Here is a 24,315-nt window from a genome sequence, read left to right as displayed (position 1 = left end):
GGTCCCTTCAGTCCCCAAGCTGACGCTCTATCCATTGAGCCAAACCAGTCTTGGCTGCTGCCACATTTTAGCAGTTATGAATAATGCTGCTATCAACATATTATACCAATATATCTTTGAAACCCCATTTTCAATTTTTTGGGGGTATAGACTCAGAGATAGAGTTGTTCTATTATATGGTAATAGAGGTCCAGTGCAAAAAATTTGTACATGGGAATGGGTGTGTCCCTCAGCCCAGGCTGCACCCTCTCCAATCTGGGACACCTTGAGGGATGTCTGACTGCCCATTTAGGCCCAATCCCACCATCTGACTGACCGTATCCAACCATCTCCTTGATGATATCTGCCTAGATGATCTGTAGCATCCAAAAATCTACATGTTCAAAGTCAAACTCATTAACACTTTCTCCAAGACAGCCCCTAATTTGGTTAATCTAATAATATCAGCTCTGTCCAGCCAGAGTTGCTCAGTGTTGAGTGTTGACCTATGAACCAGGAGGTCATGGTTCGATTCCCAATCAGGGTGCATGATCAATCCCCAGCATGGAGCATGCAGAAGGCAGCCAATCAATAATTCTCTCTCATCATCACCTCTCTCTCTCTCTCTCTCTCTCTCTCTCTCTCTCTCTCTCTCTCACTTCCTCTCTCTCTCTGTTCCTCTCTTCCTCTCATAATCTATAGTAATAAAAGCCTAAGGGACCATTACTGTGGAATGACCAGAATGACTGGTCACTATGATGTGCGCTGACCACCAGGGCTAGATGCTCAATTCAGGAGCTACTCCTGGTGGCCAATGTGCTCCCACAGGGGGAGTGGTGGCTCAGCCAGAAGCCAGGCTCAGGAATGGTGAGTGCAGCAGTGATGACAGGAGCCTCTCCTGCCCTGCTTCTGCAGCAGTGCTAAGGAGCAGGAGTCGAGGGGTAAGGAGGGAGCAGGCTGGCAGTAAGGAGCCAGGGATCCTGGGTAGCAAGAGGGATGTCTGCTCTTGAGGATTGTGCCTAAGCTGGCAGTTGAACATTCCCCGAGGGGTCCCAGACTATGAGAGGGCACAGGCTGAACTGCCACACAGTGCAAGAGTTTCATATACTGGGCCTTTAGTAAAAATATATTAAAAAATAATATGAACTCTGCTCAAGATAGAACTATTGAAACTATCCTTTATTCTTCAGTCTGCTTTATATCCTGTACCAAGTAAATCCCATATTCTGTCATTCAATCTTAAAAAGTCTCTGAAACCTGTCTTCTATTTTCCAAAGACACATCATCATTTTTCACACACTACCACCAACAAGCTCTTTAAAGATTTCTCCAAGAAAACTCATTGACATTAAAATAAAGTTGAAATTGCTTATATTTCTCAAATGTCACCTCTCTTATAAATTCTTCAGTTCCCCTAGGCATAGGCGAAAGCTCCATCTTCTTTCATCCCACACTTTGTCCACATTACTATGACATTTTTAGCACATTATAGTAAAATGATTTGCTCACCTGTTTACTGGCATAGACCTACTCCTGTATATTAATTGTTATTTGTATTTCAAGTGTTTTTGAATTATTCTTGGCTTATGGTAAGCTATCAGAATGATTAGATAACTAATAACAATTTATGATCTAAATGTTGAAGATTTTAAAACATAACTAGAAAATTCCTCAGTATAGAAGGAGAAATAAGCCTATTTCAAAATATAAATCCATGGTGATTCTTACTCACTTATTAAAGGATTAAGCATCTAAGATATTTATTGGTATTTTATTCATGTTTAACCTTTAGAGGAATTAAGTTGGCTTCTATGATAATTAAAAAAAACAAATGCTATTTCTTAAGGTAATTATAGAGGATAAGGAGGCACTTGTACATCAATGCTGCATGTGGCACTCTCTGGCAACTTCATATTGTACCACATGACTGTCATTGAAGCCATGATAAATTGCCTTTTGAAATCAATATTGAGTCTCATTCATTACTTTCTTAGGTTCCATGCTTTATATAAAAAAGACATGCCAAGATAAATTTACACTTTGTAAAAAATATTTTTTTAAAAGAACTCCAGGACAACATTGGAAAACCACTTTCAAGGACAAGAACTCATAGCTCACATTCCATGTATGAGTATGATGTATCTGTTTATATTTTAATTTAGAAAGGTACCAATGACACATTATTAACTTTCTAATACTTTGAAATTTTTATTTAATTTTTCATTAATCACATTTGTGAACTATAACAAAAGTTCTAGAATGTAAAGTTACATGGAAAAGGTAATGGATTGTATTATATAAATAAATATTTACTATATTACATGTATGTATTTATTTATTCAGATTATATAAAATATGCAATAGTTTTATGGTGTTGTATATCCAATTATAATATCTAATGAAAGAATTATAAAAGTATTTAAAATATTTCTGGCTTATTGAAATATTTTAATATTGGTATAATTCTAATTTATTAATAATATTGCCATATTGGTTTGATATCAATAATATTTGTGCTTTATCATTTTACAAAGTGTTTTTTATGTTCCAAAACATTTAAAAATAGTTGACAGTGGCAAAAATTATACTAGGTGGGACTTGTTATTCAAAGTTCAATATTATTTGCATAATATCAGATACTAGGTGGCGCAGAAGTGTTCTATTCAGGTGATATACTGTGATGATTCCACTATTATCCTTATTAAAAGAAATATTCTAAAGACCTTAACTCTTCACAAATTAAATTTTATGCTATACTTGTACACACTAATTTATCAGTATATTCTCAGCCTTTATTTAGCTTAGTGATTTCTTGTCTTAATTATTCTGCTATTCTTTTTTTTTTTCTTATCTCTTTAAAGTATAACCAAAATTCTGAAAATGTAGGTAAGGGCCTAATTTGAAGACTTTAGTACTAGCATTTTTTTTTTTCTTGAGGTAAGTTTTAGAGTTTTTTCTCCTATTTTCTTTATTTTTTAATTAAAATTTTTTTGGTATCATTGGTTAATAAAATTACACAGGTTTCAAGTACACATTTCTTTGATACATAATCTCTATAAAACTAGCATTTTTACTATTTTTTGTTTATATATTTTTTAATTTCGTTATTGATTAAGGTGTTACATATGTTTCCTTATTCCCCCATTAACCTCCTCATCCCCCCCCTCTTACCCCCCTGTTGTCTGTGTCCATTGGTTAGTCATATGGATGCATACAAGTCCTTTGGTTGATTTTACTATTTTTATTGATTTTTTTTTTAAGAGAGAGAAAAGGAGAGGGAGAGAGAGGGAAATATTGATGTGAGAAAGAAACATCGATTAGCTGCCTCCTGCCTGCCACCTACTGGGGATTGAACCTGTAACTGGGCATGTGCCCTAATTGAGAATCAAACTGGCAACCTTTTGTAGCATAATGCTCAACCAACTGAACCACACTGGCCAGGACCTGGCATTTTTTAATATTTTAATAATTATACTCATTTAATACATATTGCATTTCTAGAGAAAATCTATACATCATATTTCCAACCTCACAGAATCCTAGTAAGGAAAACCATTATGATTATACTCCTTTTTTATGTAAAAAATAAAATAAATTTCTACTAAATAATATAGCAAATTGGTAGTTAAGATAGAACTGAAATCCATGTTCCATATTACCTAATACATGCTCTGTTCAACACCTCTATGTTTATACTTTATTTTGTTCATGATCAAAGAAAATTTTACTTTAAAATGAAGTATCCATTAAATGGACCTTTTTATGATTCCACATGTTTTCCTATTGGTGAAGTAAGATTAAAAATCTGAAGGACAATATTTTCTAAGCCTATGTCTGCAACATGAGTTGCCAAAGGAAAACTTGGCTGGGGATAAAGAATCAACTTTGGAAAATTATAAATGGTCATAAAATATGTCCCTGATCTCTTACTTCTGCACCTAAGCAGGTTTTATTTTTCATAGACAGAATTCTTCCAACATCTATTTAATAGATTGTTTTAGTATAGATACAATTACCATTATATATATAGATAGATAGATAGATAGATAGATAATGTATTCTCTATCTATATCTATCTATCATCATCTATCTATTTATCATATACCTATCATCTGTCTACCTTTCTATCATATTTTCTGACTTTTATCTTGCTGTAATCCAAATAATAATGAACTACCATAGGATGAAGATGTTAAAAACTAAAAAAAATAGAATTGATTGGGAAATAGAGTGTAAATAAATGTAGTTAAGATGCAATTATTTTGAACTTAGAAAAATTTAAAGTAAAATGTAATACAAAGACCTCTTATTACAAAAGTTGAGAAAAAAATACATTTGCACATCTTTTAAATGTTAGGAATAGTTCTAGAATTCTAGCCTTTGAATTTTGAACTCATTCTGTTGCCACTCTGAGTTCAGTTCATTATATCTATTTTTTCTAAAGAAGGAAGACAGTCTTAAAAAAATCTTACTAAGGAGATTTAAGAATGAGTCATCAATCTTTCAAGTGAGCATATATAAATGTAGATTATTTTAATGTTCTAAATGCCAATATTCTCTATAAACTTTATCCCCAAAATACAGATATGACAGGTTAAACAGTTGGTAAATTAAAGATTAAACAGATAATTGATGTGAAAATTATTATGATGTTATATGATATCAGGCATTAAATTTATTTGCTCCATTATAGGGAGAGGCTCTAGAGTTAAGTCTCGAGTTGACCTGTGGCAGAGCCACAAACAAGTCCCACCTTAGAGGACAGAACCCTCTTAGCATAATTAAGTTTGACCTTATGACCACTCCCTAGATCCTTTATTGGTAGCTAATGGGCTGTGGGAGGTGTAGCAAGTGCTGCCAAAACAAAGTGAGACTCACAAGAACATTGTAAGCATTGTAACTATATTGACCGCTACCTTGTTTTTCTCTGACTATAAAACAAAAGCTTCAGCTTGCTGGCTGGATCCTTCTCTGTGGCCTCATCCAGACACAGGAGATACATCGAGCCCCAGCTATATTCTCTTTGTCTATTTTTTCTTTAATCTTTCACTACCATCCCTCAGGCTCACTGAATACTTGGTTGTGCTGGCACGGCACAGCTCCATACTGTAGAATTTAAGGGAATGCAAGGGAGGGAAGGGTAAGAGATCAACCAAAGGACTTGTATCCATGTATATAAGCATTACTAATGCCTACAGACACTAGGGGTGTGAGGGCATGTGCTGGGAGATGGGAGTGGCGAGTGAGAGGTCAGGGGGGGAAAATAATATTGTAATAGCTTTGTATGGGGGTGGGGGGGTAGTACTTGAAACAGCAGGAGGACCACTCTGTAAACTATATGATTGTCTAACCACTATGTTATGCTTCTGAAATGAATACAGAATAATATTGAATGTGAATTATAATTGAAAAATATGGAAATTTATATATCATATTTTTCATCACAATAAAAATTGTTTGCTCCATACTGTAGAATTTAATTTTCTACATATTATCAATACATACTTTCTCCTACCTATAAATTATTATGCCAGGAAAAGTGGTAATGATAACCTTATAGTAATTAAATTCATTATAAACAAAATCTATCATTATTATTAAAGAAAGAAGCCTTTTTGTAAAATTCTTACTGCATCTAATAATTACCTCAAACAACCAATTTCTTTAAATATTGAAACAAAACTTTAAAGATAGAGAAATTCAAAATTAATTTTGTATTTTCCTTAATCTAAAATGCAGGGGCATGCTTGAGAATGTACCACAAATCTACTATCAGATTAAGGATAAAACCTAATTATTATATTAAAGATTGATTTTAAAAACAAATCTTCAGTTATTGGTCATATGATCATGATCAATTCCCTTTTAATCTTAGTAAAATAATAGGAGACACTTAAAATCCTTCCTAGTGCATACTGCAAATAATATATCTTTATCTGGATTGATTATTTGCCCTTCCTCCATCTGCAAAAAAAAAAAAGAAAGGAAAAAAAAAGAACAAAGCTTTCCCAACCTACTCATGAATGCATTCCTCCCCTACCTTGGTAATGGTTTCATGAAGTTTGAAAAAAGGATCCATTTCTTCAATTTTTGTTGCAACTTTAGGGAAAAGGACCTCTGAGAGAAAACTTGGATCCTGTAGAAAGCAGAATAAAACATTTAAAACTCTTCATTGATTTTGTTTTTCAAATGCTTATTGGATTTTCTTTAAAGATTCAAAAGGACTCTAAATTGTTTTAAGTTTTCTGTTGATTGTTGGACTTCATTCTACTTATCTGCTTAATCAATCACATTTTTTTGATTAAAATGAGTAGAACCCTATGACCTTTGACATTATTTGCATCTATAAAATCATGCTTAATTTTACTCAAAACAGATAATTCTTTGCAAATCTTCCTGTTTTTTTCTCTCTTTAATACAGACATATATATAACACAATACCTTGACTATAAGACTCGCATCTGAAATCATTTTTTTCTATTTAATACATAAAATTTTAAATCTGGTAGAATGGGACATATTTAATCAACATGATTACCAAAAAGAAAGGCCACAAAAATATACATGACATTTTAAACATTGATCTCTCATTAGTATCATCACCCATAAAGTTGAAATGTAAATATACTTGTCCTTCTCACTTCAGAGAGTACATGTCAGGATCAAGCAAAGAAGCAAAACATAAAAGTTCTCAGTAAAGAGGAAAGAACTACTAGATGGTGTTTGATTTTTATCATACTTGTCAGAAATTGCTTTTCTATGTAAACCAAGAGTTATAAATTTAATTTTTAAATTACTAGAAATATGTGTTTGTATATTGAACACTATATGATATTTCTCTTTTAAAATCTACAACTATTCAAACAAAGTATGAAAATCATTGCTGTAGGTGGCAGGAAATCTTTGGAGGGTTTTGAATACAGTGAGTGATAGTTTCAAGTATGTATTGAGTAGAACACACACTGACACATTTGTGGAAATAAATTTAAAATATATGTGATGGGAAATAGAATGTTTAGACAGAGGCTATTGTGATATTACCATGAGAAAGAGTGAGAGATTAAACCAGTACTGTGGTAGGAAAAATAGATAGGAGGAGATAAGTTCGATAAATGCTTACGAGATAGAATTAGAAGACATTGGGTATTAATTTGATGTGAAGTCTTAAAGAGGAGTCAAGATTGAAAGGATTTCTAGATTGGATAAACTGAATGGATACAAATTTCATTAATTTAAAAAATGTAGAAGCCTATGAAGGTTTAGGGAAAAGAATAAATTAAATTTTAAATATTTAAGATCAGGTGTTTTTGGCACATCTGCATGAAATTTTTCCTGAAGGTGAATGCTTATATTGTTCAATACCAAATTTGTGTCTGGAGATATAACAATAATCTCAGAACTATATACATGGTAGTTAAAATGTAAAGTGAACTTAGGTATTTATAGACTTAGAATTTTTGTGTGTGTGTGTGTGCAGTATATATTTGAATGACAAGATTTCTTAATAGCACTGGTATTTAAGGTTGAAGAATATAAACATTCTATTAGCCTTGCATCCCCAGAATAAATCCTACTTGGTCAGTAGTGTATGATATTTTGAACATATTGCTGAGTCTCATTTGATATTTTGTTGAAGATTTTAGCATCTGTTTCATTAGGGATATTGGACTGTAATTTTCTACCTTTTTAGTAGTCTTTATCTAGTTTTGGAATTTGGATAGCACTGGACTCATAAAAAGAGCTTGGAAGTGTTCCTTCCTCTTGGATTTTTTGGAATAGTTAAAAAGGATAGGTGTTAATTTTCCTTTGAATGTTTAGTAAAATTCCCTGTGAAGTCGTCCAGCCCCAGGCTTTTGTTAAGACCATAAAGCATGATGAAGTGGGATTTATTCCAGGGATGCAAGGCTAGTACAAGATTCATAAATCAATAAATGTGATACATCACATAAACAAGTTGAAAGACAAAAAATCACATGATCATATCAATAGATATAGAAAAAGCATTTGACAAAATCCAACATCCATTTTTGATACAAACTCTCAGCAAAGTTGAATAGAGAGATCATACCTCTACATAATAAAGGCCATATATAATAAACCTTCACAAACATCATAGTCAATGGGAAAACAAAACAAAACAAAACAATTTCCCCTATAAGATTACATTAAAACACACACACACAAAAAAAAAAACACACAAAAAAACACACACAAAAAAACCTAAATACTCCACAAAAACTATGAAGTTATATGAAGTTAATAAATGAACTCAGCAATGTAGCAGGATACAAATTTAACACTCAGAAATCAATGGCATTTTTTTTTTTACTCCAATAATGAATTCTCAGAAATGGAAACTAAAAGAAAAAAAAAACCCATTTACCACTACAACAAAAAATTAAGATAGTTAGGAATATACTTAACCAAGGAGGTAAGAATGAAAACAAAACCTATGAAGCACTTACAGATGAGATCATCTGAGAAAAAGAAATAGAATCATAATTGTGTGAGTGTGATTTCATGGGAGTCAAAAAGATAGAGAATATCTGGTAATGAATAATCAATGCTTCAAAGCAAGTGAAGAAAGGAAAAAAATAAAAATTATTCATTGGAAATAGCATTTCAGAGATTCCTGGTGTCTTTCATCAGGGAGTGTCTATGGATTCATGAGCACAGTAGACAAAATCAATCAGTTGAGGAATAAATGTGAGGAGAAGTGAAGCATCAACTGTGAACTGTATTATTCTCTCTAGAAATTAAGACTAGGTTGAGGAGTTAGAAAAGATGAACACAAGCTTTAAAAAAAAGTTAAAGAATCAAGGAACAGTTTATTTGTTTTATATATATATATATATATATATATATATATATATATATATATATATATATATGCAGATATAGTTTTAAAGTGAAATAAAGCACCCAGAAGATAAATAATTAAAAAACACACACAGATAAAATTTGGGAAAACAAATGGACCACAGCTCTGTTAACTTACTCAAGAAACAGAATTATAAGTAAGTTATTGAAGAAAAGGTGCTGAAATGAGGGTAGGATGTGATTGAAGAAAGTGCTAGTACATATATAAGGTGAACAAAAGAATAAAAACACCTCAAAGGTCATGTTTAATTCAGTTATAGACTATATCAAGTTGACTAAACTTCAACCCATTGCCCTATCAAAATATTCACTTTACCTTTTTGTCACCAGAAATAATTATTTATAATATTTAGTTCATGTAGGCTTAGTGGGCATTGAAGTATCAAAAATATTCTACACATACCTTCTCTTTATAGTTGGCACTCAAAGTATGTGCATAACTTGGAATAAATAGAATAGTGCTTTCCATACACCAGCACTTGGCTATGTGTTCTACATGTATCACCTAACTGAATCCTCATACCTTTATGGTGGGAACTATTCTTACCTTCTCTACAAATGGGGGAGTGGAGAAACAATGAGTTCCAGACACTAGCTCAAGAACATTCCATGAATAAGTCGCAGAACCTGAATTAAAACCTAGGTTTATTTGACTCCACATAGCCTATACTTTTATTCTTATGCCACCCTCCTCCTTACCGCCCCAGTTCCTCATAGCTTTTAAATTTAAGAAAGAAAGGATTATTTCTCCCACCTCTTGTTCCAATTCCCTTCAAGCCTTAGTTTACTCTACATATGCAGCATAGAGATTAAGTACAGTTTAAAAGATATAATTAAAGGCTCCCTGCTTAGACTAAATAAAATTGAATCTGAAAAGCCCGATGTGCACTTCCCTCATTGCAATATTCACCTATATGCAATCAGAGAATATACACATCGATACTTAAATTTAATATATAAAATTAGAACTCAGACTTTGAATGGCACTGACATTCATAATGTGCTGGGGTAAGTTAAAAAGTAATTACTGCCATAATATTTGAAACATGGCATTCTCATCACTATTCAACGTGAGAAGGACTTGAGATAATGTGGTCAAATAATCCAAGGGTCAAAAGTGAGACAGGATTATGACATTATTTTCTAAATTCACCCATTCTTGTCATTTAAATTATTTTTTTCAAGTTCTAGGCAAGACCACAAGCATTGGCTTTATTAAAAATATTCACAGCCCCTTCATAGTTCTACTCATATTGATCTACTATCCTGAATAATACATTAGAAATCTAATTCAACCCAAATATGCAAAATAAAACATAACCAAGTCAAATGGTTTATTTTAACAATATCACAAAATAGTTATTGAAAAGCCAATACTGAAAAGAAGTTCTGTGTATGTATACATTTCTTTAAAAATTGTCTTTTTAGTCAAGTATTTTTGAGATGAAGATAATAACTATAATACAAGCCTTAAAATGTGAATCATTCCAATAATTATGATATATTTTGGTCTTGACATATACTCACACGCCAACAAAATACTTCCATTGCACCTAGAATCCAGTATTCATACTTTAGGCTTTATTCAAATTAATCTCCTTCACATCTTTCCTTCTTTCATTTAGTAATCATTGAATAAGTGTCTGTCTTACATATTAATACACAGCATGCCTCACTTGTTAACTAGTTTGCATTTAAGTGTGTGTGGGTGTTTTTCTCTCTCCTTCAGACCTCATGCTTCTATTTAGTTAGTTTTACATTAACGTGCTCAGCAGCAGCTTTTGTTAATGTATTCATATTCCCAACACAAAACATAAATCCTACAGATAGGAAAAAAATGCATTTAAGAATATAGGCTTATTTCTACCTTGATACAAAAATCCCTCTTATGATGCTCATTTGCAGGAGTTCCTCCCCAGCTGATGCCTCTGATTTTCATCCTGCGTTTTGGGATGTGAGGGGTGCCTCACCTACCAACTCCAAATTATAAATCATCCTCTACAGCAGTGGTTGCTTCAGGAAGCTTTTGTTATGGTTGATTTGGAGCACCATCCCTATGTCCTCTGGAGCCCAGTGGGCTCCTTATCTTGGGCTCTTTCTTTTGGTGAGTTCACTGGGCCAAGGTTTTTTATACCTAAGGTAAGGAAGCTGAACTAGGGGCTATTTCAGTTTACCAAATCCTACAGTCACACTGGGATTATAGCAGCTGCTTTTTACTTATTTTTCTCTATTTCCTAGCACCTAGGGATAGTTTGCATAATAAAAGTTTTATAGTGTTTCTTTTTGTTTGTTTGTGTTTGTTTTTTGCTTATTATCTTCACCTTTTTCACCCAGTCCCCTAATCCTCTTTCCCTCTTTTTTTTTTCTTTTTTGTTTGTTTTGTTTTTTTTGTTTTGTTTTGTTTTGTTTTCAACACACTTTCCAGGAAGATCAGGAAACAGGAGAAGCTAATGTATAGCAACAAAGAAACAAATAATAAAATATGATAGACTGTTAGGCTTTCTTAATAAAGATGGATTCTTACATCCAGTAAAATGAATGGAAGTGTTTGTCAATATGCCTACATCTTTGCCACCATTACGACTAGAAGAATACTAGTAGCATCTGATGATGCCTGGCATAAAGAACAGGCTCATGTGGAGGAACCACGCAAAGGTTGGTTGTATTCATAGGATGACTTAAGAAATTACTGGATCCAAAGTCCCATTTATCGGCCTGATAACTTCTTCTACCATATAGCAATGACTCTATAAAGAATTGTTATTAAGTTCACAAATCAGTTATAAGGAGGTAACTGCTACTCTTGTCCTATGTTTCATTCTCTTCTGTATTGATATATTTAATGGATTTAGGGACCACCCAGGTAACCAGAATGATCTATTTAAATCACATAATTTAATTACACTTGGAAAGATCCTATTTTCCATAAAATGTTACATTTATGTTTCATGGGGCATATCCTTTGAGGGACCACCCTTCCACACAGTACAATCAGCATGTCTTCAATGGGCTTTCTATGCTAAAGCCTGAGAAGGTTGTCTCTATCCACAGATATTAAGTTTTCAATTTAATTCAGAGTTTGTTCTTATCTCTCTTCTTTTCAAGAATATCTATAAAACAGAGGGTTTTTATATTTGTAAAGTAATCTTCAGTTGAAACAATTAAAAGCTGTTCTTCATTAAGTTACTGTGGATTAGCTATGAATTAAAAATATTTTCTAGTTTTGAAAAGGTGCTTACACTGGTATACATTTTCAAAACCTATCTAACAACATTTATGCATTTTATTGTACATAAAATTATACATTAAAGGAAAAAATAAACTTTTTAGATAAGGGACATTCTTATTATCTTAAAGAGATTCCTCCTGCCCTTCTTTCAATGTAAGGTTTGGTAAGTTCTGTTGCAAATTTATTCAATGTTTTTAAATTTTCTGTGTTCCTTTACATACATTATTTTATGATATACATGGCTGTTTAAGATCAGTAAAGTGGCATCATTATCCTCATTTTATGGATGAATATATCAAGATTCAGAGACATTATCTGACTAGATTCTTCTTGTAAGTAATATAGCCAGGGTTAGAATTCAGATCTTCATCTCCAACCTGCTGTTACTTACACTCCATTACCCTGCATCTCAAATTCCCAGATTAGCAACCAGACCCAGATACCATAGAAGACACTGCAAAAATAGCAAGACAAAAATAAGAAGTGTTCAAGCTTGTGAAACTAAGCTGGATACAACCAAAATTGTTTTAAGGTTTAGAGAAATCATGATAACCTTCTACACATAAGTCATTGGTTGATGAGCTGTTTTGTGATAATTGTTGAATAAATGGAGCCATAGATAAATTATCTTACTTCCCTTTCTGGTATCTACACTTTCCAAGGATCAGCTATGTGTTCATTCTATGTAAACTAGAAGCTCGATGCATGAAGATTTATGCTAAAATGGGCTTTTCTTTCCCTTGACAGGAATTGAACCTGGGACACTTCAGTCTACAGGCTGATACTCTTTCCACTAAGCCGAACCAGTTTTGGCTGTATAGAATAACTTTGATCTCTGCTCAAGAATTCTCGTTTTCATTCAGGGTAATATAAATGAATATACATAATAAAAACTACATCAGTAATAGGAGCTTTAATAACAGTAGTAATAATAATAACAATGTTTGATTAATTAGCATAAGTAAATATGATAAATGTAAAATTATTAAATAAATTCAATTAATTATAAAATGCTAATATATTGAATGTTTATATATTTTGAATATGTAATATTTCTTATAATAAAATACATAAATACATCTACATTACATAGAAATAGATACTATTTATGCAATAAATATAGACTATAAGATATTTGTTTATGGCAAATGGTCAATAAGCCTTCAATTATATATAAATAAATATATAATATTATTGAGTGTTTAACAATATCTATTGAGTACTTGATATCTGGCAAGTTACCTAAATTTCTGAACCTCAGATTTCTCATCTGTAAAATGAGTAAAATAATTTTACCTTTCATAAAATCATCTAAGAATTTAAAGAATTCATATATGTAAAATTCTTAGAATAATGTATAAAACTATTCTTACATATAGCAAGTCTGTCAGAAAGGTGTTATTGTCCCAAATTTGCAAATGGAAACAGCCTCAGAAGGATGAAAAATTTGTCTGAGGAAACATATTTACTCATTGGCAGGGTTTTAATCGAAGCCTATGGCTCACTCTCATTTAAGCTCTTGTTCATTAAAAGTCAGTCCACAGTGGTGTTGTAGTCTAGCCCATAATAAAATGAGACAAAAAAATATTTCAGAAAGTTATTTTTTTACATAAAATTAACTGCATTCTAAAATTGTGTTATTTCCCTGTCTTTTAATGTTAAAACATGTTTTCTTTTCAAAAATCAGTTGAAAGCACACAGCAGGTTTTATTTTTTATTTGTTCTGTCTTAAGTGGTAAATTACACATGACTCTCTATGTCAGTCTTAGCAGTTTTATTTTATGATTTATTTCACTTGTCCTCAAATAACTTTAACACATGAGAAATACTCACTAAATTATTTAGGCCCTTTCACTATTTATCACCAATTTTAGAAATAAAAATATTAATTTTCAGTGCATTATTCAAGTTTTCCATGGTTGCATACGTGTGAGAAAAATTTAACTTTTGGTCAGCTGAATCTTACAAGAGCATTCACACAACACTGTATCCAATCATATAATTTGACTATAATCATGAGCCACATAGGCATGTTTCAGTGAAGGATGGATTGCATATGTAATGATGGTCCCATAGCTCTTAATGGAGCTGAAAAATTCCTATCTTCTCCTTACCACCTCGCTGTCTTAATGCCATAGCTCAATACATTGCTCACATGTTTGTGGTGATGCTGGAGTAAATAAACCTACTGTACTGCCAGTCTAGCACATATAATTATGTATAGTATATAATATTTGATAATGATAATAAACAACTATGTTGTTAGTTTATGTTTCTACTATGCTATCATTTTATCATTATTTTAGAGTGTACTCTTTCCACATATAGAACAAAAGGTTTGACTCTAGCCATTTTGGCTCAATTGATAGAGCATTGGCCTTTAGGCTGAAGGGTCCTCACTTTGATTTTGGTCAAGGGCACATGCTGGGTTGGTGGCTAGATCCCCAGTAGGGGACATGCAAGAGTCAGTCGATCAATGATTCTCTCTCATTCATCATTGATGTTTATATATATATATAAATTTCTGTAAAACAAAATTTACAACTTTAAGCTGGTAGCAATCAGCCTTATATATCTCCTGTTTACCTCATCTCTTGATTGCATCATTTTCTCTTGTGCTTGGTTTAATCTCCTGTTGTCTTGTAAAATAACATGCTGTATAGGCTTACAGTCTAGGAGCAATAGGCTATACCATACAGCCTAGTTGTGTAGTAGGCTAGACCACCTAAGAGTGTACAAAGGCACTGAATGAGGATCATAGGGTGAAGATGCCTAAAGACGAATTTCTCAGAACATGTCCCCATCCTTAAGCTGAGCATGACTGCACTTCAACACTGCATCCAAAGAAGGTTAGTAGGCACTTTCATGACTTCGAAACAATAAAAAAATAATTAAACTGCTTACCTGAAACACTTTTCTACTGAAGTAATACTTACACAGCAAAATGTCAAGGTAATGTCTGATTGGGAGGAGGTGAAGCAGAATTTTCAATCTATTCACTAAATATTACTTAGTAGAAGAACATAACACTCCCAACACTTAAATCTGATAATAAAAGATGTCTTGTAATTTAAGCCATAGTTCCAAATATTGCTAACCCAAGTACAATTTAAAATAAGTATGAATTATCTAGAGATTCTCTCATGACTACTCAGTGTAGGTAAATTATTAGGGAGGGATGCAGGGATATTATACTCCCCTTAAGAATTACTCATAAGCAAGGAACATAATTTATGTATAGATTTTCCCCAAAGTAAAGAAAATATCTATAGTTATTCCCTGGTATAGGAGATAATCCTTGTGTTCTGTAATATACATTGGAAAAAAATAATTTATGTATTATGAAAAATAACATCAAATGCTAATAAAAGCACACTGCAAACCTTAGCTCAAATAATATTTATAAGAACCATATGCTGTGGGTACTATTATTATCCTACTTTATAGTATAGACTAAGAAACTAAGGCATAGAGAGCTTAAGTTTCTTGCCCAAGTAGTAAAGCCAGAAATAAACCCTGGCTATATTATTCTTCACTATTATAAAATATTCTGTCTATAACATACTCCTAAATATTATAATGTAGTATAGTATTGATTTATACAGTTTTGATATTCTTTTTCAGGTGAGAAAAAATGAAATCCATGTTTGCCTCATATACAGGCTAGGTATGAATCTAATACACAACTGTTTTTAAGGTTATACTTTAAAATCTTTGTTTGCCTGAACTTCTTAGACTGCAAAGTCATCCCTTCTTTAATAGTTTAAATCTACATGCTATTCTATCATATTTTAGTTTTTAAAACAGAATATATTAAACTAAAATTCCCCAAAATATTTGGATCCTTGTATTAATTGAGTTAGGCAATTGAAATGTCACCATTTTCGTATGAAGTTTAAATAACCATAATCTTCACCTATGAGCATGCTTAGAGAGAGGAAGAGAGAAGGGAGAGAGGAGACAGGAGAGAGGAGAAAGGAGAGAGGGGAGAGGGGAGAGGGGAGAGAGAGAGAGGAAAAAAGAGAGGGGGGGAGAAAGAGAGAGAGAGAGAGAGAGAGAGAGAGAGAGATATGAGCCACTCTGGTTGGGCTTGCCTCCTTTCTTCTGAGAGATAGATTTCTCTTAAATATCAGATGGCACATAAGTTATTATAAATTACTAGTGGCCCGATGCACAAAATTCATGCACATTATGAGGCAATTAATTAGAGGAAATATTTTAATATTGCTATTTCCTTTTTCTATATAATAGAAGTGTCCAGCTGGCCCCACCCCCATTGGGTGACACCAAAACCTGGTGGGCCCCACCCCCATTAAGCCCTGCTGTGTGGGGGACACAGCCTCCTATCCAGGTACTGGGGCTGGAGGTAAGGCCTCAGGTCCCTGACCCAGCACCATAGCATGGGGGTGCAGCTTCAGGTTTCCTGCCTCAGCCTGGTGCCAAGCAGCCTCAGGTCTCTGCTGTGATGGTGTGATGGCATGATGGCATGATGGCATGATGACCATTTGCATATTAGCCTTTTATTACAGTGGTGTTACAGTCAGTTAGCTGGAGTCCTGTAAGTGGTTCAGGATGGAGGCACAATGGATGAGGGAAGGCACACATGGGTTCAAGCAGCAGCTATTTACTAACTGGACTAACACATTTCAGTTGTAAACGGTTCAGCTCTAGTGGTGCATTGTGGCTCCACATGGTAGGGAGGGAGCAGCATCACCTGATGGCAGCCTAACACATTTGACATTCTAGGATGTATCAGTGAAAATGCAGGATTTGCACAAAAAGGTGTGTCAGGTGGGAGGTGGGGGGGGGGGGGTATTCTCAGATCTTGGAAAGAAAGAAGTTTTCTCAAAATAAGAGGAAATTCAAACTTGGATATGGCCTTTAGTAAAACATGGTCTCTCCTGTTAGGCATCCAGTCAATTTAGCAACAGCATTTCCTTGAGGTCAGAGCCTGTTAGCCTCAGAAACGCTTTCTGTGGCACAGTCAGCCAGTGCTTTTCTCAGGGCTGTATTTAATCAACTGTGAAAGAAATGAGGGATTTGGAGGTCTTGAAGTTAAGGGCAAAAGAATCTAAACATCAGGTTAAGAAGAGACAAACACATTATTCAAATCCTGAGAGAGAAGTAGTCCTTCAAAGTCCTTCTGTTGGAAATAGGAAGAGATTACCTTAATAGCCCGGACCTCATGCTTCATAATCTGGGTGAAAACACCCAGTTAAAATGAAACCTGGGACAGCAGCCTTTCTGATAATTTGCCATTCATAATGTTACTTTTACTATTATTTTAAAATATTTTATTGGCCAAATGCTAAGACCAATGTAGATTAAATTGTGGAGAAATCAGAGGAGCCTAGTTTTGTAAATGGTTCATTTAAATCCTTACTATCCCTCCTCCCCATTTCCTTTTCTATAGCCTACCCCATTGACATTTCATTTAACAACATATGAATGACTTCACACAAACACAGATATCCCAAAGAAAATTTGGAATTTCTATTCCTGTTATTGCTTACTAGAAGCTAAATAAAAGTATTTATTTCTCTTTGTGTCCCAGGAAACACAGGTACATTTCCAGCACTAAAAATAATTTCCGGAATATTTTAAATTAGGAGCAATGTTTTCCTTTAGATTAAGTGTATTCATTTTAGTCATTCATTCTATGTATTCATTTGGAAATCAATAAAGAATCCAAATTAATTCTGCAATTCACTAAAGCAAATTTTCCATTTAATTGAATAAATAGGTGTTAAAGGAAAGAGCCCCAGTGGATAAAACATGTATGGCTACAATTTTCTCTTGATAGAAGTCTTTAGAGACAATACTAAGCTCGACTTCATAAAATTATCCAGCCTCTGATACAGAATAGACTATTTCCTTTGTGCATTACAAATATAAAAACAATGTCTTTAGTTGATTTCTGAGGGTGTCTTAATTTTCATTTGAGAACAATCAGTTATCACCATTTTCCCAAGTCCTCATTTAAAGACAGTGAAATTAAAGAGACATTGATGTTCTACTTTTCAAACAATGGGTCACTTCTGATTAAACGTTGATTGAACACTAACTTTCAGACTTAAAACAAATTGCCTCCTTCTTTCTTTTTAATCTGGACCTAATTTCCTGCTGCTCTCAGGTCACTAGGTGATAGTCAATTGATTTATGAATCAGCTGAAAGAAGATGCAAATTGAAGGGGAAAAAAAACAGAGGAAACTGATGTGTTTTTTTAATTTATGATTAACATTTTAGAAATGACTCAGTCTCTCTCAATTTAGCAAACTTCATGTTTATATGGTATTTTTGGGATGCTGAATGCTTAAATTTAATTTTATTTTAGGTTATTTATCATTTGCTTCTGGGTAAGTGTTCTAAATCAAAGTTACCACACCACAGTTTACAATTATTTCTATTCCATTGTGATTTGCTAGACTATCCAAATCTGAAGAGTTGCAATAATTATCACCAAACTTAGCTTCAAAAATCCTATTTAACTGATTTTTGAAGCTAAATTTGAATTCTGACTCTGTTTACTATAGTGATCTTGAATATGTACTTTAGCTCTCTGACATCATCTTTATGTGTGTTATTGGAATCTTGATATCATGCACTAATAGTATTATTGTGTATTATTACTATATTTATGCATTAATGACATATTAATAATACATATAGAAATAATAGTTATGTTATTATTCAGTACAATTAAATGAGATAATATGCTAAGAAAAACAGAATGGCAGCTGGTACATAGCAGCTTTTTAATAACTGCTAGCATTATTTTTATATTAATGGGTTTTACAAAACTCTATTTCCAGTGCTTAGTATGATTCCAAATATATTAATAAGTACAGCACATGTTTATTTGAAAACTAGAATCTCGTGCACTGTGGTGGGTGTCCCTCTGCCCAGCCTGCACCCTCTCCAATCTGGGACCCCTCAGGGAATGTCTGACTGCCAGTTTAGGCCTGATCCCTCTCACAATCCAGGACTGCTGGATCCTAACTGCTCGCCTGCCTGCCTGCCTGATTGCCCCTAACTGCTTCTGCCTGCCAGCCTGATTTATGCCTAACTGCTCCCTGCTGGCTTGATGGCTCCCAACTGCTTTCCCCTGCCCAATAGCCTCCAACTGTCCTCTCCTGCTAGCTTGATTACCCACAACTGCCCTCCCCTGTTGGCCATCTTGTAGTGGTCATCTTGTGGCAGCATCACATGCAAGGACAACATAGGCTTTTATTAGTATAGATAGTCATTGACAATGAGGAGCAGATAAACAAGAGAAGAAAAACATGAAGCTATAAATACATAAAAATGTGTATAAATATATGTGCATGTTTATGTTTAGAGACAGAAATAAAGACATAAAATTTACTTAAATACATTATCTAGAAAGATATATGCAGACATATATATTATATGCATTGACAGTATATTTGCATGTAAATGTACATATGTTGTATAAATATGTTCATATGTGTTAGTTATACATTTATGAAGAAATAAGCTTTACTTAAAGTAAATGATAAAATAAAGGCAATCACAGGATTCTAATCCCAAATAATGGATTGGGGATTCAGGAAAAATCCTGAAAATTTTCATCCTGTAAAGAATATTTTCTAAAATTACTGGTAGCTTTGAAAGATAAGATGTTGTTATGAATAAAGGGGGTTAGCATATTTCAAGTGAAAGAGAAAGCATTCTAAGCAGCACACAGATGGCTAAGCTCAGTGGTTAGAGTATTGACATGCACATGGAAGGGTCACCGGTTCGATTCTTAGTCAAGGGGATGTGGGTTTGCTCCTAGGTTGTGTGTTCTCATTGAGTTCAAGTCAGGGCTTGTCCTGGAGGTAACCAGTAGATGAGTCTCTCTCACATCTCTCTCTCTCTCTCTCTCTCTCTCTCTCTCTCTCTCTCTCTCTCTCTCTCTCTCTCTCTTTTTCTCTCTCTCCCATTCCCACCTCCATTCTACTGTCTGAAAAACATTGGGAAAAATATCCTCAGGTGAAGATTAACAGCAACAACAAAAGCACACAGATGAACTTGCTCTATATCTGAGCTGGATACTCTCAGAGTTTGGTGTCAATAAGCTAAAATGTTGAACCTTGGCAAGAAAATAAAGTAATGAAAGGGGATTTATCATTTTAACACACCATCAAGAGATTTGGACTTTACTTAGAAGATAATCAGAAGATATCTTTAGGGTTTTAAACAGTGAGTGAGGAAGTTTGATAAGATTACTTCAGTGGCATCTAAATTCTAACAGATTTTATCATGGATATAGTACTTGAAAGATTTATTTTTCAAAATAGTTTGTGTATATAAACTCACTCTAAAATATATCACAGAATGTTATAGCCATATACATTTATTACTTTTATAAATTCTGTGTTGGCCACAGTGTGGTTATAAAGTAGAAACTATTGTTTTTACAGTTTTTATGAGTGTATGCTGGAAAAGATACTTGCTAAACGAAGCAGTTACAACTATGAAAGAGGCCATGCTTGATTTTGAAATTGTCAAAATGTTTCTATGATTGCAGTTCAACAATGCAAACTATTGCCAACAGGATGTGAAGACAAAATCTATTTGCAGCAAGTCATGATGGATCATTTTGAACAAAATAAAGCTCTTTTCCCACATTGGCCCAATGGCAGTGACAGTATTTTCCTTATACAGTTGTCTTCACTAAAGTCCAAAGTATGGGATCCAGTTCAACAATGATTTTTGTAGTCTTAGCCACGTAATTACCCTCTTCTGCAATAGCATGCCATCGCATTCTATGTTGCTTTGCAGAGCTGCTCTCACTTTCTAATTGACTAAGAATGAGATCATGTGTGGTTAGGTTCTTGCATGCATACATGAGTAATAGTAAAGTCTCAACAAATACAAATTTAGTAGCAATACTTATAAATTATTGTTCAGCCCCCCACCTTACACTTAGAAATTATGTTTTAGAACTGGCAATGAGGAATTATATATGGGAAGAAAGTGCAGCATCAGGAAGATGACTGTCTGCCCTGGCATGGAGGAACCAGTTAGTGGGATATCCAGGGACAGGCTGGAAGGCCCTTGTTTGGAGAACACTGCTTGTTCCAATTGCCACGTTGCCCTTCCACAGCTTTGGGTCACTTTTCTAAACTGCCCATCAAAGCAAGTCTTTCCTAACAGGAAATGCCTAAGAACTTGCATGGGGTAGAAAGAGAGGCCGGAGAGGGAAAGGATTTGTAAGTAAATTTCCTCTCAATTATGCTTCCTAGTGTGTGCATTTCTGTCCATTGCTAAATTCACATACTAAAGGGATTTTTAAAAGGCTGAGAACAGCACAAACTTCATCAATGTATTCATTGTTAACAGCAAGCCTTCAAGTGGAAGAAGTATATACACAGTCACAAATCCCCCTACTCATATGTGTGTCAAGTACAAAGGTTTTAAAAAAGGAAAGCGTATAATTGCACTCCCTTTCTTTAATAAAGTTAATGTATCCACAGATTTTTAACTTTTTTCAGTGAAAATCTTTCCAATGAACCCAGTGGAATCACCTAAGTTTTAAATAGAGGTGTTTACCTATATGACAATCCTTGAAACTTTTTTTTTTTTTTCATTTTTCACTTCTCACTTCTCACTATGTACTATTTCCTTTCTGGGTCTTCATTTTTAGCCTAGTTAGGGGTCTTGAAAGTATGCACTGGTGTCCTGGGGTGAACTAGCTCAACACAGAAAATTAACTTAGTACAAACAGCGGTCACTCATAAAAAGAACCAAGTCACCAAGGGGCCAACTGGATCATCTCTGTGTGCATATGTATCATGGGATGCCAGAAAATAGTGGTGCATGACAGCATTTATTTTGATTTGTAAATATTTTAGAAATAATAAGAGTCAATGACATAAATTAAACCTAGCTTAGGCAAAGGTGCAAAGTGTTAATATTTACTATTTTTACAATGATACCACCCTAGAAGTAATTTATAACTTGTATAAAATAGACATTCATTAAATGATGATGGAAAAAACACAAGATGATTATAATTCCTATCCATTCGATCCATTATAAAACTTATATTGTAGTATTATTAAATCAACCTGTCTTTAAAGTATTTTTTTAAAGACAAATTTCACACCCCTACACAACTGCTATCAAAATGCTGAAAGAATTGTCTGATTTTGCATTCAAGGGGCATGCCAAAGTCTGTGGAAGCATGAAGGAGAAAGAAACACGGGGAGTGAAGATAAAAAGAAAAGCAGAACAAAAACACTTTTTGTGCCTGCACTGCAGGCTCCCTGTCTCTTTATAGAATGGATTTTCTTTTCAGTAAATAAAGCACTGGCCAAGGGGACTCATGTTGCAAATAAAATGCCTGTCATACATTATAAAATCTGGCATTTAGAAAATATATAGGCAACATAGATTTAGGAAAATGAAACTCACTTTTTATTTAAGAGATTAAGAAAGAAATATTTTAATCAAAGGGATGTTTTAAATTAATTAGCTTGTAGCCCACAATCTGAAATTGCAAAGTAGCATCTCCCATTAAAGGAAAAACAAGAACAAAAATAACCCCTGACAGAACATGACATACAAGAGACTGTTAGTTCTGGCAGCAATGGGAATCAAGACATAGGATTCTAATCCAGGTTTTGCCCCTGACATGGTGACCTTAGCAAAATTCTTAACATTATTGCTTTCAATTAAAGTAGGGCACCTATCTTCCTTTACCTTCTAAAGTTCTCATATTTTGGATTTGGTATCCTTCCACCCCCCAGACCCCAACCCCTACACACACCCCTATCACCTGTGCCTCAGATTCTAATAGCTGTTTCTCAATCCTGGCTGATCATCAGAATCACCCAGATGGCTGTTTTGAAAATGGCTGTCCTGGGCCCCATCCAGAACAATTAAATTAAAACCATAAGAGTGACATTAAAAGACACCTTTTAACAAAAATCCCTGTTATTGGCAGTTAACATCTTCCCTTTTTTAGGGATGTGATAGAGAAGAAAGGGACAAGCGCAGGCTTTTAATAGATGCTTGTAACACATTTGAACAACATGGTAGCTGTTACCTGATTTTATAGCATTTCAAACTTATTTTACTTACCCTTGGTAACAGTGGTAAGTGAACACATACTAGTAAATGCATTGAGCCCCTTATCCTGTTTTTATTTCTATAGGCTCTATTGATTTTACCAACAAAATTAGAGATAAGGTTATATTTGGTGTATATATGTGAATCTGTCAAGAAGGACACAAGTAGGATTCCATTTAGCAGAGTGGAGAGAAAAACATAATTATAAATGAAATACATACAAGTATCATCCACGTAAAATACTGATAAAAATACTATAACATTCAATAATGGATATGGGGTTATATATGTCTTTTTTCACTTTATACTATTATTTGCGTTCCATTTCCATGTACATGTATTATGTTTTTGAATAACAACACTTGACTTGAGAAAATATATAGCCTATGTTTTTGTGGAACTCTCATCTGAAAAACATTTGGCTTTGAGTCAGAATTCTTCATGCTCACAAAAGAAGCCAAACTTCACAATACACCTGCTTCCTCTCCTCTGTGTAATTTCTTTTTATATTCATTGAGTGAGCTGCAATTCAATAAGCTTTTGTGGTCCTCTTCTCTTTTCTCCTCATTTGGTATGGCATGAAAGACATTTCAAAAAAAGAAAGAAAAAAACAACATAAACAACTCAATTGCTTGTTAAATTTATGTTAAGGATATGCACTGACCCAGCAAAATCACCACAGACAGCCAGACACGCTGCTAAAATTTAAGCATCTCTGCCCACCTACTTGTTGTTTACAGAGAAAGCAAGTAGTGACCTGCAATTGCTTTGCTCTTCTCTGACATTTCTGCTAGAAAAATCAAACCAAGGAAAAGGAATTGGATGTTAGGTTTTCCCTGCACTATTCTCTTTGTCTTAGGTAGAGGCGATTAGTAATAAAGATTAAGCACAAATTCAACACAGTCCATTGATGTATCTGAAAGCAGAGCTCGGATTCAAAGACAGTAGAAGCCAGACCTGTGGTGTCACAATGCCTCACCCTACTAAAGACCCTTTAGAAAACAGGCAGTGGTTTCAGCAGTCAGGCATTTTGCAGTGTTCCTCCTAAAATGAGAATACTCTAGCTGAATTTACATTGAAGGAAATTATCATTGGCCTGAATGTGACAAACAATGTCTCCATCATTTACTATCCCACCTCTCCCTCA

The 24,315-nt window shown here is 33.9% G+C and overlaps 1 protein-coding gene across 4 annotated transcripts in view; it reads right to left on the bottom strand.

The window, feature by feature from the left end:
• NAALADL2 (N-acetylated alpha-linked acidic dipeptidase like 2) overlaps positions 1-24,315 on the bottom strand; it is a 1,087,185-nt gene that overhangs the window by 138,339 nt on the left and 924,531 nt on the right. For all 4 annotated transcript variants that reach the window (XM_084874166.1, XM_084874168.1, XM_084874169.1 and 1 more), the window contains one exon: positions 6,020-6,115. In XM_084874166.1, coding sequence (XP_084730292.1) covers positions 6,020-6,115 — 96 coding nt within the window. The remainder of the gene's footprint in view (positions 1-6,019; positions 6,116-24,315) is intronic.

Source organism: Pipistrellus hanaki, assembly GCF_964339955.1.
Source record: "Pipistrellus hanaki genome assembly, chromosome: 2".
Taxonomy (NCBI): domain Eukaryota; kingdom Metazoa; phylum Chordata; class Mammalia; order Chiroptera; family Vespertilionidae; genus Pipistrellus; species Pipistrellus hanaki.
Note: the sequence above shows the minus strand (reverse complement) of the source record. Positions and strands in the feature narration are given on the sequence as shown.